The sequence below is a fragment of the Gossypium hirsutum genome, chromosome A05, assembly GCF_007990345.1.
Source record: "Gossypium hirsutum isolate 1008001.06 chromosome A05, Gossypium_hirsutum_v2.1, whole genome shotgun sequence".
NCBI lineage: Eukaryota > Viridiplantae > Streptophyta > Magnoliopsida > Malvales > Malvaceae > Gossypium > Gossypium hirsutum.
The window spans coordinates 37,330,274-37,343,682 of NC_053428.1; the positions used below are offsets into that span (position 1 = coordinate 37,330,274).

Genomic DNA, 13,409 nt, shown 5'->3' on the forward strand with positions numbered 1-13,409 from the left:
GGATGATCTATAGGTGTGCATGGGCTGGGCCGGGAAGGGTTCGGGCCGGGCCCATACAAAAATTTAGGCCCCTTTTTTTAGGCCCGGGCTCGGCCTGGCCCAAAATATGGGCCTAAAAATTCATCCAAGGCCGGCCTGAAATAAAATTATTAAGCCCAAGCCCGACCCGGCCCGACCCATATTAAATTTTTTAAACTTATTTCATTAAATAAAAAAATTTAAAATATAATAAATCATCAAATACATTTAAAACAAATATTAAAATAAGAAACAAATAAAAAATTATATTAAAACAATTATTAAAATAATACACAAATTGAAAATATAATAAAAAGTGATTATATTAAAATTAAAAATAAAATGTAAATATGATTAAAAATAAAAATATATATATATTTAGTAAATAATTTGGGTCGGGTAAGGCCGGGCTAAAAATTTTTTATCCAAGCCTAATTCATTTTCTAAACGGGCCTCATTTTTTACCTAAAAGCCTATAATTTTACTCAAATTCTTTTTTTTTAGCAGGCCTTCAAGCTGGCCGGGTAGCTCAGGCCATGCACAAAATCCAACCTTAAATATGGGAAGGAAGGATGATGACAGGTTAGCCGAAACGGGTAGCGTGGTCGCAACCTTGTGGGCCGCCACTTCTCTTCACGTTCACCCATCCTAATTTATTATTTATTTAATTAAAACTCGGACGGGCCACGAACCTAAGCCAGCGAGGCGCGAGCCATGTATAGATAACGAAAAAAAATCAGAACGCTTGAGCTCAGACCGAAGAAGAAGAAGAAAGCTGCGAACTGAAAGAAAAAAAAAACTAAATTAGAAAGCTAATTTGGTAAAAAAAGTATTAATCTCTTTGGTTTTTTTTTTGTTTAAAATTCTATTAATTTAGTGGAGATCTTGATTAATTTGCTTAAGCTTTGCTGTTTCTTATTTATTTATTTATGTATGTAGTGTTGTGGATTGTTTTGTTGTTTTTATTTAGTTCTTGATTTTTGGTTTAGAAGAGGAGAGGAGAAGAGAAAAATGGAGTCGACGGAGTCGTCTTATATGTCATCACCAGAGGCTGCGAGGAAGAGATCTCCGCCGCCACCTAAATCGCCGACTTCTGGTAATTTTCTGACCTGATCTTCCGTTTCTCTCCGTTTAAGCTTTCCATTTTGTTTGTTTTCTGTTTTTTGAGTTAATGGCTTTAAATTTTGTTATGTGTTTTTTCTTTTTCCTTTTTTGCCCCCCTCTAATGTAAAGATTAGTATGAGAATGGTATTTTTTTTTCTATTTTTATTATAGAATTTGAAACCCTAACCCTAGCATTATGTGCTGACTGAGGAGAAATGTGAATTGGATAGCGAGCGAGAAAAGAATGGGTTTTCAATTTTTAGCTTATTGTTTGAATGCTGCTGAAAGTATTGGAGTAGAAGGACGAGAAATCCTGGAGTTTCGCTGGCATTATCTTTTATCTGCTTTTTTTCTATAGGAACTGTGAAAGCTGAACTGACTATGAGGTCAATGGTGGTATGAGGTGTGAGGAGCTGCAAGTAAGGGTTGTTTCGGTCATGGTTGTTGGTGTTCATTTTTAAAGTACAATTAAAAGTTAGATGTGAAACCAAAGAAGATATATTGTTTGAATTGTTTGGCTACAGTAGTCAGCTTGTCTAATAGGAATTAATGTGAATACTTTTGGAGAGCATACTATATTGAATTCAGAAATGATAAATCTTATATTGTTGTCGTAATGGATTACTTCGGTGGGAATTGATTTCTTTGACTTTGGGTGCATTTTCATGGACTTTGAAGCGAGATGCTTGGTAAGGGGAAGAAAAGAAAACTACTGGAGTGACATTTCTTTATTGTTACAGATGAAAGCTCAGATTAGGACTCTTGTCGTGCCTGATATTGGACTAGGGGTGTGGTCATCTCTTATTTTCTAGTTCGCTAACATCAGTGCATGTTACACACAATTTTTGCTGCTCCCTAGCGCCCTCTGTTTCCTGAATTGTATGCATGATATACATTACCTGTTTTATGCATTTCTTATTGGTAAGTTTCTGTGCAAAATTCTGTATGCCCTTGTTTGTAAAGGATTAATAGACGAAGTTATTGATGGAAAGGCTATATTAAATGTTTGATTGTTTCTTTTATCTTTGAAGATATCATTGAAGTCATTGATTTGACTTCCTAGATGCTATATTTAGTAAACTAGTCCATCGAATTTATGTAAATATAAAAATATAGAACATCAAGAGCATCTCCTGTTATCTAGAGCTTGAGTTCTATCTTTATATACCTTAATTTTCTCTGAGTCATATTCTTCAGGTTTATGACTTTCCTTTTACAGTTATCATCTACTTCAGTGATTCTCTCTTGGTTTTTAAATGTAAAATGATGGATGAGATGGATTTAAGTTACTTTGCTTATGCTAATAGGGTTTAGGGTTTTTAGTGACCGGTGTTGCTTGCTATTAACTAATCAAATCTATATCAAAATGTTGATAAGAGTTGCGTGAATATTGAAAATGTAAGTTCTATATTACCTTTCTTAAGATTAGATTTTCTACTTCTTTCATGTGTGAGATAAAATTATTACTATCTGAATTATTATCAGATGGCTTGTCTTAATAAGCAACACTTATTGTGCTGAAGCAACCACGTGTTCTGTATTTAATGCATTTACTTCAATCTTTTTTAATGTTATAAATTACATATTGTGTGATGTCTTCTTTTTTTTTCTTTTCATTCTCAATCCTCTTATTTGTTCTTTGGGCTAAAAAGGAAGGAGATTGCTTTAATGGTTGAAAATTTCATCTTTGCTTCCAAAATTCCTCATTGACTACAAATGCATTATTTTTTATTATTATTTGAAAGCAGACTACATGTGATTAATTATCGTAGAACTAAGTGATGTTTTTTTGCCCATTTCTTCTGTCAGAGAATGCAGAGAAGCCTACATATGTCAGGTTTCTTGTCTCCAATGCTGCGGCTGGTTCAGTAATTGGAAAGGGTGGTTTAACAATTACCGAATTTCAGTCAAAATCAGGAGCTCGAATCCAGTTGTCACGCAATCATGAATTTTTCCCGGGAACATCAGACAGGATCATTATGGTCTCTGGAGCAATTGATGATATACTCAAAGCTGTGGAACTTATCCTTGCAAAATTATTGGATGAGGTGACCTTTTTTTTTTTTATGAATTTTAACTCTATAAATTCTCCATCTTTTTTTTTTTTTTTATAATAACTAAGTTTGTTTCTGGTTAGCTTAATATCAAAGATAATGATGATGTTGAACCTAGAACAAAAGTGAGGCTAATTGTTTCCAATAGCTCTTGTGGCAGCATAATTGGGAAAGGAGGGGCTACCATAAAGTAAGAATTCTACTTGGATACTCTGATTATTATAAATGTTTTTGTTGCTATGATTTTGGCAATGCACCTGGATATGACAATTTGCTGACTTAAAATTAAAGGAATTTTTAATAATTTTTAATAGTGTTTTATAAAGAACACATATTTAATCTTCCATTATGCTGTTTATTTGCAGGAATAAACTTCATAAAAAATTTAAACTACTGTTGATTTCTAGTATGTTCAAATAGGTGTGAGTGGTGACTGAACTGCTTATTTTTGGAATTGAATCATGTGTGAGAATGCCCACTTAAAAGTGATACGTGACCAATTGAGTTGGGGATGATTCAACAACTTCACATACAAAGAGAGCTAACTTGGAGAGGCTGACATTGGAAAGGAGAAATTTTGGCGATAGGAATAAATATTGTAAAGATTATCATAATGATGATTTTGATTCATCTTAGTAAGTTACTTCTAGAATTGTGTTTTCATAACATGCTTATTCTGTAAGTAGATGGGGATGGCTTTAAGAAATGAATTATTTTAGGTATATTTGGCAAAATGTGGTAAGTTGTCAGAGCTTTTATTTCTAGAATACCTGTCTGACCAAGGTTCAATCTTAGACTGTGGACAAGTTTTATGTGGGTGACTTGGATCTTATTTCGAGATAACTTTATTTCTAAAAATAGTTGGTGAAGATTAAAAACTTGTTTGGCCTAAAAGTTATTTGTTTGGAGAAGCTCTTTCGGTGATTGACTTTTGGTTTCATTATAACATCCAAAGATGGGGACTTGAGGTTTTTGAAAACAAAGCTTTCTTACAAAGAGGTCCAGCTGGCAGCAATGTCTGAACTGCATGATATTTACTTTCTTTTTAAATTGAAGTACCATGGGCTTTACTTGAGCTTGTGAATCAACTTAGAATTATGGAAAAGAACTAATCTAATGTTTATATTGTCTTGTTACTTGGGTGTTGAGTGGGCTGAGGACATGTTCCTCGAGATGGATAAGTCTATTAAATATAACTTCCACTTGCAAGAAGAATTAGTGTTAACCTGTGCTTTTATACATTTATTGACCACTTCCACATAAGTGAGCATGATTTGACTCAGATTTTTTTCTGATTCATAAAGTATGACTGGTCCCCAAGTAGATTATGGTTGCTACTTGTGGCTTAAGTCCTCCAAGAAGTTATAATGAATGAAAAGTCCCATATCCTTAACATGCTCCCTGGCTTGTAAGAAAGCTATTTTTTGTGACATAATTTTTTGTGAATGCATTATAGATGGAAGGAGAAACCCTACATTTACTAAAAATGATTGTTTAAAGTAGTCTCATGTTATATGTCTGTGGTCTGTGGTTAGTTACTATTGAAGTATTATTGGTCGCTTCATTGAGTATGTCTGCCTTTTTGTAGGTCATTTATTGAAGGCTCCCAAGCTGGCATTAAGATATCTCCACAGGATAATAATTTTTATGGCTTGAATGATAGGCTAGTAACAGTTACTGGCACTCTAGATGAGCAGTTGCGAGCAATTGATTTGATTCTTTCCAAGCTTTGTGAAGACTCTTATTACTCACAAGCTATGCATGCCCCATTTTCATATGCAGGTGTGTTCTCTTTTTATTTCGCTACCAAGTCTACATTTGCATCAATTGTCTCTGCTTTTATGAACACTATTATTGCCTTTTCATCTCCCACCAGTTTCACTGTTATTTCATAATCCAGATATGCAAACAGTTTTTAATTTACCATTTCATTTTTGGCAAAGAGAAGTTTTTAGCTGTGCTGTGACATTAAACAATTAAAACTAGATGTATTTCCATTCAGCTAACGCAAGCCTGACAGAAGTCATCTATCTCACTAAAGCTTTTCGGCCCTGCTATGAATTTAAACATTAAACTTAGCTGCTGTCATGATGTTTTCTGAACTCTTTTTGCGATAATGGACACATTGCCTTTGTTCGGTAACAATCATTTTTCAGTATTTCTCCTTCACTAAGTCCACCTCTGACATAAATTTTCCATCTCATTTATTGTAACTCTCTTTTGCCTTTCATAGGTATTCTCTGGAAAAAAAAGTTTTTTTCTCTTTTTTAAACTCTCGAGGTGGATAGGCTAAATGTGTCCCAGAACTCATATTTTTTCCACTGGACCTGAGTCATTTAGTATGATCATGGAAACCTAAAAGCCAAGGGGCATAATGAAAACAACAAATTGGAAGGTGTTGCACCTATGTAATTTATCCTTACTGCAAAGTACTTGCAGATTTCTCATGATGGTGCTCAATTGATTGGGAAGTAAGCATAGTCTTTAATAAATGTGGCCAAAATTCATGAGATATAAGGGAAGAAGTTCCTTTATGTGTTTAAATTCCAGAAGATGACTTGTTTGGGAGTTTGTTTGCTTTTTTAGGATGTGGTAACAAATTTCATTGTCAAGTAGTCTGATTCTTAACAGTCATTTTCTTTCTAATTTATGGTGAGAGTAGTCCATGATGTGCAACTGTTATTTTTCTTGGTATTATGTCCTTTGTAGAGTCTTACTAAACACTGCTAGTAAGATTTAATTAATTTGGTCCTAGTAAGATTTCTTGTAACTTGAAATTTTAGGTATTTTCTTCTCTGGTTTTCATGGTATTCCATATGCATATATGCTTCCTTCTGTTGCTACAGCGACTTACAATTCAATGAGCTATGCACCAAATGGGGCTGGAGTGAAGTTTCCGAATCACAAGGTTCATCTCTTTCTATGTGTTTTCTCTATTCTGCCTGGTGACTGATGCTATTTTACTTTGTTCGCTGTTAAGGGAAACTATATTTATTTGTTATATTTTACTTTGGTATCTACATGGAGGATGATCACATTCTCCTTTCATTTGTTTTTTGTAAGACTCAAACAATATTATTTAACTCATTTCTGTCAGTTATACCTTACTTATAGATCTGTTGTATAGAAGTACTATGTTACTGAAACTTGGGTATGAATGTCAGATACTGGTTTGTTCAATTTTTTTCTAATATTTTCTATGTATTTGGAGGGTCCTTAGGGGGTGTCGTGCCCATACCTTACTTATGTCCGAATGCATCAGATGTGGATGCTTTGAGCTAAATGAAGAATAGGAGCAATATAGTATTAGTATTTCTTGTGTCATTTCAATTTTTAATTCCCTAAACCCTATTATTATTTTGCAAGTGATGACTTGCATTCTGAAATAGACTCATGCTATATGCATATATTGTAGTTCAATCGATCTTGCTTGACAGAAATCTTTTGATATGTCTATACAGGAGGATCATAGCAACTCTATCACGATTGGTGTTTCTGATGAGCATATAGGACTGGTTCTTGGTCGTGGTGGAAGGAATATCATGGAAATCAGTCAGGTTTATAAATGAGAAATAGATATCATTTAGTTCCATAATTTTTGCTTATGTTCTGAATTGAGCACTTTGTCATTGCAGGTAAGCGGTGCCAGGATAAAAATATCGGATAGGGGTGATTTCATGTCTGGAACAAATGACAGGTATAACAATCCCAATTTTATCAATCCACTATTAGGCGTCGAGTTCCTAGCTAATTCCTTTTTTCCCTTTAACTTGTGTGACAGGAAAGTCACAATCATGGGATCACAGAGAGCAATTCATCAAGCAGAGTCCATGATACTGCAGAAGGTAGCAAACGCCAGTGAGAGGGTGATGGATTAGTTTTCCGGTTATCAATAGATTCAAAACCATTCTTGTGAGTTTTTTCATGGAGTGGCTTATGACTTCTTCACATAGTTCAACTCAAAACATATCTACATTCATTGGCGTGCAATGAGTTAATTGAGAAAGCTATAAGTGCATGAAGGTAGCAGCAAGAAGGGCAAATTTTTATCCAGTACAGCTTTTGTTAGGTATTCTTCGGAACAGATAGACTAATTTTATTGATTTAAAAAAAAAAAAAAAAGGAAACAGATTTTAGAATAGGCTATCATTTGCATAACTGAATACAAATTAGCATAATTTTCATTTGGTTATATAATTGTAACGGCTAGCTGTTGTTTACTTTTATTGAATATTTGAACTATACATCTTGAGAGGATACTCTTCTTGACATTGAATTTATGCAGCATTTCAAAACACATCCTCTGGTTTAGCTTGATTTTAATGATGCTTTAGACAACCAATTTTTAGGTTATAGGGTTTAAAATGTATTAAAGGTTAATATTTTAATAATATTTCTAAATTAAATGGAAAGGACTCAAGTTAGGGTTTTAATATTCATAGGTTATAGTTTTTCAGAAAATATTTAAATTTAAGTGTCAGGAAGAAACTTTAGATCAGGAAAAGAAAGATTTACAACTTATAATTTTTATTTCAATGAATTTGAAGAAGTAGATGCAGATATTAATTGTTGAATACTCAATTCTTTGAATCTTTATTACTTATGTGATTTAACTGATTTGGATATTTAAACCTGTTACTTGACTTCGTTTTCCTTTTTATGAGTAATAGATTTAAATATTACAGAGTTGTTTGAATTGGATTGCATCAATCGGTTAAATTGATTGGATTGAAGTATCGGTCTAAAGAGTAATTTTGAACTGGTTAGATTGAAAATTGGTATGAATTAATTGAACTAGTGGTAGAATTAGAATTTTTTTAATTTTTAATTTTTTTTAATCGGTCCAATTGAACTGGTCGAATTAATAAATCAATGACTTGGCTAATTCAATTACCGATCCGATTTAAAAACATATTATTGAATGGGAATATATTTTGGAAAAAAAAATGTAGAATTCAGAATAGATGAAGTGGTTATGTTTAAAAATTACAAATGTTGAACTTATTGGATTAAATTGACTTACCGAGTAGCTCGATTGAGAAAATGGAACAAATTGGGATGTTGAGGACAGGACAGAGAAACTTATCATTGGTTCATGTTAGGGACCCGAATCTATTAAAACTAACCAAGAATTCTAATTCCTGGTATTAATATATAATAACTTTATTACTTAAATTATGACTACCTGGGTTTTACATAAAATCTGAATGATAGAAATACATTTTAGAATAAGTAGTTGTATCTTGATAAACAAAAAAAAGAAATGGAAAGCAATAAGAATATTCATAGTGTTTTCCAGAATATGAGGACCCTCTACCTTAGTTGCCTAGAAACAAATTTGGAAGTATAAGGGAATCGATAGCTAAATAAATTATGTAACGATGACCAATTCTCATCTCTCATTTTTTATTATTTCCACTTCTCATACGTTTTAAAGTTTTTTCATATTCAGATCTACGTTATAATATTATTTTAATTTTTTTACTTAATATAGAATTTTCAACAAAAAAAAAATATTAAATGAAATAAGTAGATGGGTAGTCACTTATAACTTAATGTAAAATATTAAGTTCATTTTATTCTATTAAATAATTGAAATAAATTATTTTTTAAATGAAATATTTAAATTATTATATTTATTTTTTTATCCAAAATCATTTCAATTGAGATAAATTATTATATTAATAAGATTAAATTAAGAAATAAATATTTTTAATATTTAATATTTATTTTAATCAAATAAATAATTATATTTTGTACCTATATTTACTAATTTTCTAGATGATTTTTTAATATAAATTTAACAAATTCAACACTTAAAATTTTAATTTATCAAACATACCCTAAATAAAGCAAAATGATAATTTTTTTCCCTTATTTGGATACATATTTTAATTAAGTAACGGAAAAAAAAAAGATAGGGAACCCCTCACTCCCCTTTATTTTCCTTTATTTTTTTAATACCTCAATTTAGGGGAAAAGAAACTTAAAACAATTTGAATTACGTAAAAAATCAATTCTGTCCTTCAAAAATTTTATTATTAACAATTTATTTTTAAAATAAAAAAATCTCTTTTTTGGTAAATAAATAGAGATTAATTACAGAAATAAAACAATTACAGTACAAATTGAGTCTCCATCAATCCAAATTTGCTCAATAATATCTTTAGGAATTTCCTTGAACCTAATAGACCCATACGGATTCTTTGCATTGCACCAGCCAATATGTTAGCTGTAGCATTAGCTTCTCCTGCTACCTTTTGTAAAAGCACTTGCCAGTTTCTACTACAAAGTTTATTTATTCTAATTACTAAATTCCTATTTGACTTACCATGAGAATTGTTTGAGATTGCTGAAAGGGCTTGGGCACAATCCGTTTTAACAATGATATTATCCTATTTAACATCCCAAGCCAAAACAAAAGCATCATAAATCACCCAAAGTTTTGCCTGCTCAACACTACATCTACCAATATTCCTATACACACCTCCAAGCCATATTCCCATAATATCTCTCGCCACAACAGCAGCAGAAGCAAATTCCAAATTCGGAGATCTTGCCCCATCCGTATTCAATTTAATGACTCCCAAGGGAGGAGGAACCCAAAGATTATGATGGCTAAGATTTCTAGAAGAACCAATAGATGGAACATGACGATGCTTAATAAAATTCGCCCAACTCCATGAGGAGATAAGAATATTCTTTAAATCAACATCCACCTCTTGGAGAATTCACATATTTCTCTGTTTCCACATATTCCAACAGATTATACCAAACAGAAACTACCACTCAATCTCAATATAGACTAGATCAAACTCATTCCTAAGATTTAAAGAAATCAATCCAAATAGCGTTGTTAAGTATGATCCCTATTTCAATCAAATTTGAGAAATAATCTTCTTATTAAACTCTGTTTATTTGTTTCAATCAAACTCTGATTAGTCTAGATTATTTTATTATTATTTGAATATGAATTTAGCCTATAAATAGACTCTTTTTTAACCTTAGAAAATTCACTCATTACAGGTTAGAACTCTTAACACATTTAGAGAATTTTGTGTTTATGTTTTGAGAGTTCTTTGTTTTTAGGTTTTTGGGGTTTAGTTTTTATCTCCATCTTTTTTACTCTTTATTCTTTTACAATTATAGTAAAATTATTTTTGCCCGTGGTTTTTTATCCTCTTTGGAGGGGTTTTTTCACGTTAAATTTGTGTGTTCAAAATTTTAATTTCTTCCAATATTTTTACTTGTTCGTTGCTTAATCAAGTCGATCCCCAATAAGTGGTATCAGAGCTAGTTAAATTTTTGTAGATCAGCCCGTTCAAATATAGCAGCAACAAGGTTTGAAATTGAGAAGTTCGACGGTGTCACAAATTTCAATCTGTGGCAAGTTCGAATGATGGCAATTCTAGTTCAAACTGGCTTGAAAAAGTTTGTTACTGGGAAAAAGCCTGAGAATCTAAATCAAACAGAATGGGAAGAGTTTAATGAAAAGGTCTTGTCTGCAATCTAGTTGTGCCTAGCAAATACGATATTACAGGAGGTATTAATGGAGAAGACCTCATCCGCCTTGTGAAAAAAGTTAGAAACTCTTTATACGACTAAATCTCTAGCTAACCGTTTAGTGTTGAAACAACGCCTATTTATGTTTCGCATGAATGAATGTGAGCTTCTTAGAGATCACATCAATCAATTCATTACTCTTTTAAATGATTTAAAGAACTTTGAGGTTCAGATTGTAGATGAAGATTAAGCTATGCTATTATTGTGCTCTTTACCCCCTTCATACAAGTCTTTCAAGGAGACTCTGATTTATGGCAAAGACAAACTTTCGTTCAAAGATGTAAAGGGTCATTTGTTAAATAGAGACAAACTCGATAATGAGTTTGGTTCGGATAGCAAGGCAGATAGACAAGCTTCTGTTTTGGTAGCATCAAAGAAGCGAGACAAAAGTTGTTATTATTGTAAGAAGTTAGGTCACGTCAAAGCAGATTGTTATAAATTGCAAAATAAAAGGATTGCTGAGAGTAACGAGGAAGATATAGCTGGTCCTAATTTGGCTGGCAAAAGCAGTGATGATTTCTTGTTAGTGTTCACGAGCGAAAGCTCCAAGCTTACGTCTAAATGGATCTTAGATTCAGGATGCTTTTTCCACATGTGTCCCAATAGAGAATGGTTCTCCACATAAAGTTCAGTTGAAGGTGGAGTTATGCACAGGGGAAACGGTTCATCCAGTAAGATAATTGGTATTGGTACTGTTAAAATTAGGATGCACGATGGGACGATTAGGACACTTTCAAATGTCAGGTATGTACCTGATTTAGGAAAGAATCTCATCTCCTTGAGCATTTTAGACTTGAAAGGATGCAAAATCAACATTGAGTCAAGCGATATTAAAGTATCTCGTGGAGCTCTCGTTTTGTTAAAAGGTAAAAGAACCAACAATATTTATATTCTGGAAGGTTTTACAATGACCGATGAAATCGAACGTCTCTTGTCCATTATGGAATCGAAGTCAACTCGTTTGGAGTGGAGGCAATTTGGTCATAGGAGGGAAAAAGAGATGACTGCTTCGTTGAAGAAAGGTTCTCTTTTGGATGTAGGTTTTAAAAAGTTAGGGCACTGTGTTCGTGAAAATTAGACCCGAGTTAGTTTTGATTTGGTAGTGTACAAGTCTAGAGCTAGAAGTATTTCAATTTCCAAGAACAATTTCGACACAATTAATTTCCTGCATAGTTCAAGATAGGCCCGTGGCGGGCTTTGGCAAAGATGGCGTTGTGGAAATATGAGTCAATGTGGAGATTTGTTAAGTATGACTCTTATTTCAGTCAAATCTGAGAAATAATCTTCTTGTTAAACTCTATTTATTTGTTTCAATTAAACTCTAATTAGCCTAGATTATTTTATTATTATTTGACCTATGAATTTAGCCTATAAATAGACTCTTTTACAACTTTAAAAAATGCACTCATTAGTGATTAGAACTTATAACATAGAGAATTTTGTGTTTACGTTTTGAGGGTTCTTTGTTTTTAAGTTTTCAGGGTTTAGTTTTATTCTCCATCTTTTATACTCTTCGTTATTTTGCCATTATAGTAAAATTATATTTGCTCGTGGTTTTTTATCCTCTTTTGAGGGGTTCTGCTATTTTTACTTGTTCGTTGCTTAATCGGGTCAATCCCCAACAAGTGGGATGGAAAAAAACTACATAGAACATCTATTAGGGATAAGTTGATACCACAACGCACGAGCCTTAAAACGGTCTTGAAAAACATGGATGATAGATTCTTTAGAATTACCACAAAGTAAGCAAAAAGGATTACCTACCATACCTTTTCTAAATCTTTTGGCATTCGTTAGCAAACATTCCTTAGAAACCAACCAGAGGAATTGTCTAATTCGTTGAGGCCCCTCAAAGGACTAAGCCGATTTCCATTTATTGTCTACCGGTTTCAAACTGTTTTGTATCAAGTGATTATACGTTGATTTGACAATAAATCCGCCATTAGTAGACCGGTTGGAAATCAATTCATCTTGCCCAATAAAAGGATTCGGAGGCAGGATACCTGCAATAAAAGGAATCGCATTCCCATCTACCATGCAATGCCAAAAATTCCAATCCCAACTACCGCCAGCTAACATAACCTCACAGAAGGTAGTATCCATGTTAATGAGATCCATATTATGGCAAAAGTTAATAAGAGGACCAATTTCCGGAACCCAATGATCCGTCCATACCTTGATTAGTCTACCATCACCAACTGACCAAGTAAAACTCCGACGCAAGAGAGGCCACACCTTCGGAAGGTGCCTCCAAAAAAAGGAGCATAAATCTCTCAAGATGTCCACTGGACAAATTTCTTTAACTTTATATTTAGTACGGAGAAGCTGAACCCATAACGCTTGCTGGTTAAAGAGAAAATTGATTAGAATATTTGTATCAAAGGATGTATTTAATCTTTTTAGATGATTAGATATTTATTTATTAAATTTACATTTAAAATTTTAATAATTTAATCCTTAGAATATTTGTATCTTTCTACAATATTTAATTTAATTTTGTTATTAATTATTTATATAAAGGATAAATTTGGAAATTTTATGTAAAATAAATAATTTCTTTTCCTTTCCACAACTTATCCAAATAAAAAATATTAATTTTTTCCCTTTATTTATTTTATAATTTTTAATTATCTAAAAAATAATTAAATATGCAAATGATTTCTCAATTCT

General features: G+C 32.5%; 1 protein-coding gene across 8 annotated transcripts; it reads left to right on the top strand.

Moving 5' to 3' along the window:
* Nucleotides 1–560: 560 nt before the first annotated feature.
* LOC107957441 (protein BTR1) lies at nucleotides 561–7,473 on the top strand. Of its 8 annotated transcripts, none has more exons than XM_041112337.1 (9): nucleotides 561–847; nucleotides 1,008–1,114; nucleotides 2,932–3,170; nucleotides 3,260–3,366; nucleotides 4,765–4,958; nucleotides 6,023–6,084; nucleotides 6,638–6,733; nucleotides 6,812–6,873; nucleotides 6,958–7,473. In XM_041112337.1, exons 2-9 carry the CDS (start codon nucleotides 1,030–1,032, stop codon nucleotides 7,052–7,054), a joined length of 942 nt encoding a protein of 313 aa, XP_040968271.1. In that variant the 5' UTR covers nucleotides 561–847; nucleotides 1,008–1,029; the 3' UTR covers nucleotides 7,055–7,473. The 8 variants fall into 8 exon arrangements, with proteins under 8 accessions (XP_040968271.1, XP_016748444.1, XP_016748446.1 ...); XM_016892955.2 differs by having other exon boundaries at nucleotides 609–847; nucleotides 5,960–6,084; XM_016892957.2 differs by having other exon boundaries at nucleotides 609–847; nucleotides 1,011–1,114; nucleotides 5,960–6,084.
* The last annotated feature ends 5,936 nt before the right edge of the window (nucleotides 7,474–13,409 follow it).

Bases quoted from the DNA above. Each gene is read 5' to 3' on its own strand.
- LOC107957441 (XM_016892955.2), top strand. From the start codon at position 1,030: ATGGAGTCGACGGAGTCGTCTTATATGTCATCACCAGAGGCTGCGAGG. The intron at 3,367-4,764 runs GTAAGAATTCTA...GCCTTTTTGTAG, and splicing joins AAAGGAGGGGCTACCATAAA to GTCATTTATTGAAGGCTCCC. The intron at 6,734-6,811 runs GTTTATAAATGA...TTGTCATTGCAG, and splicing joins ATATCATGGAAATCAGTCAG to GTAAGCGGTGCCAGGATAAA.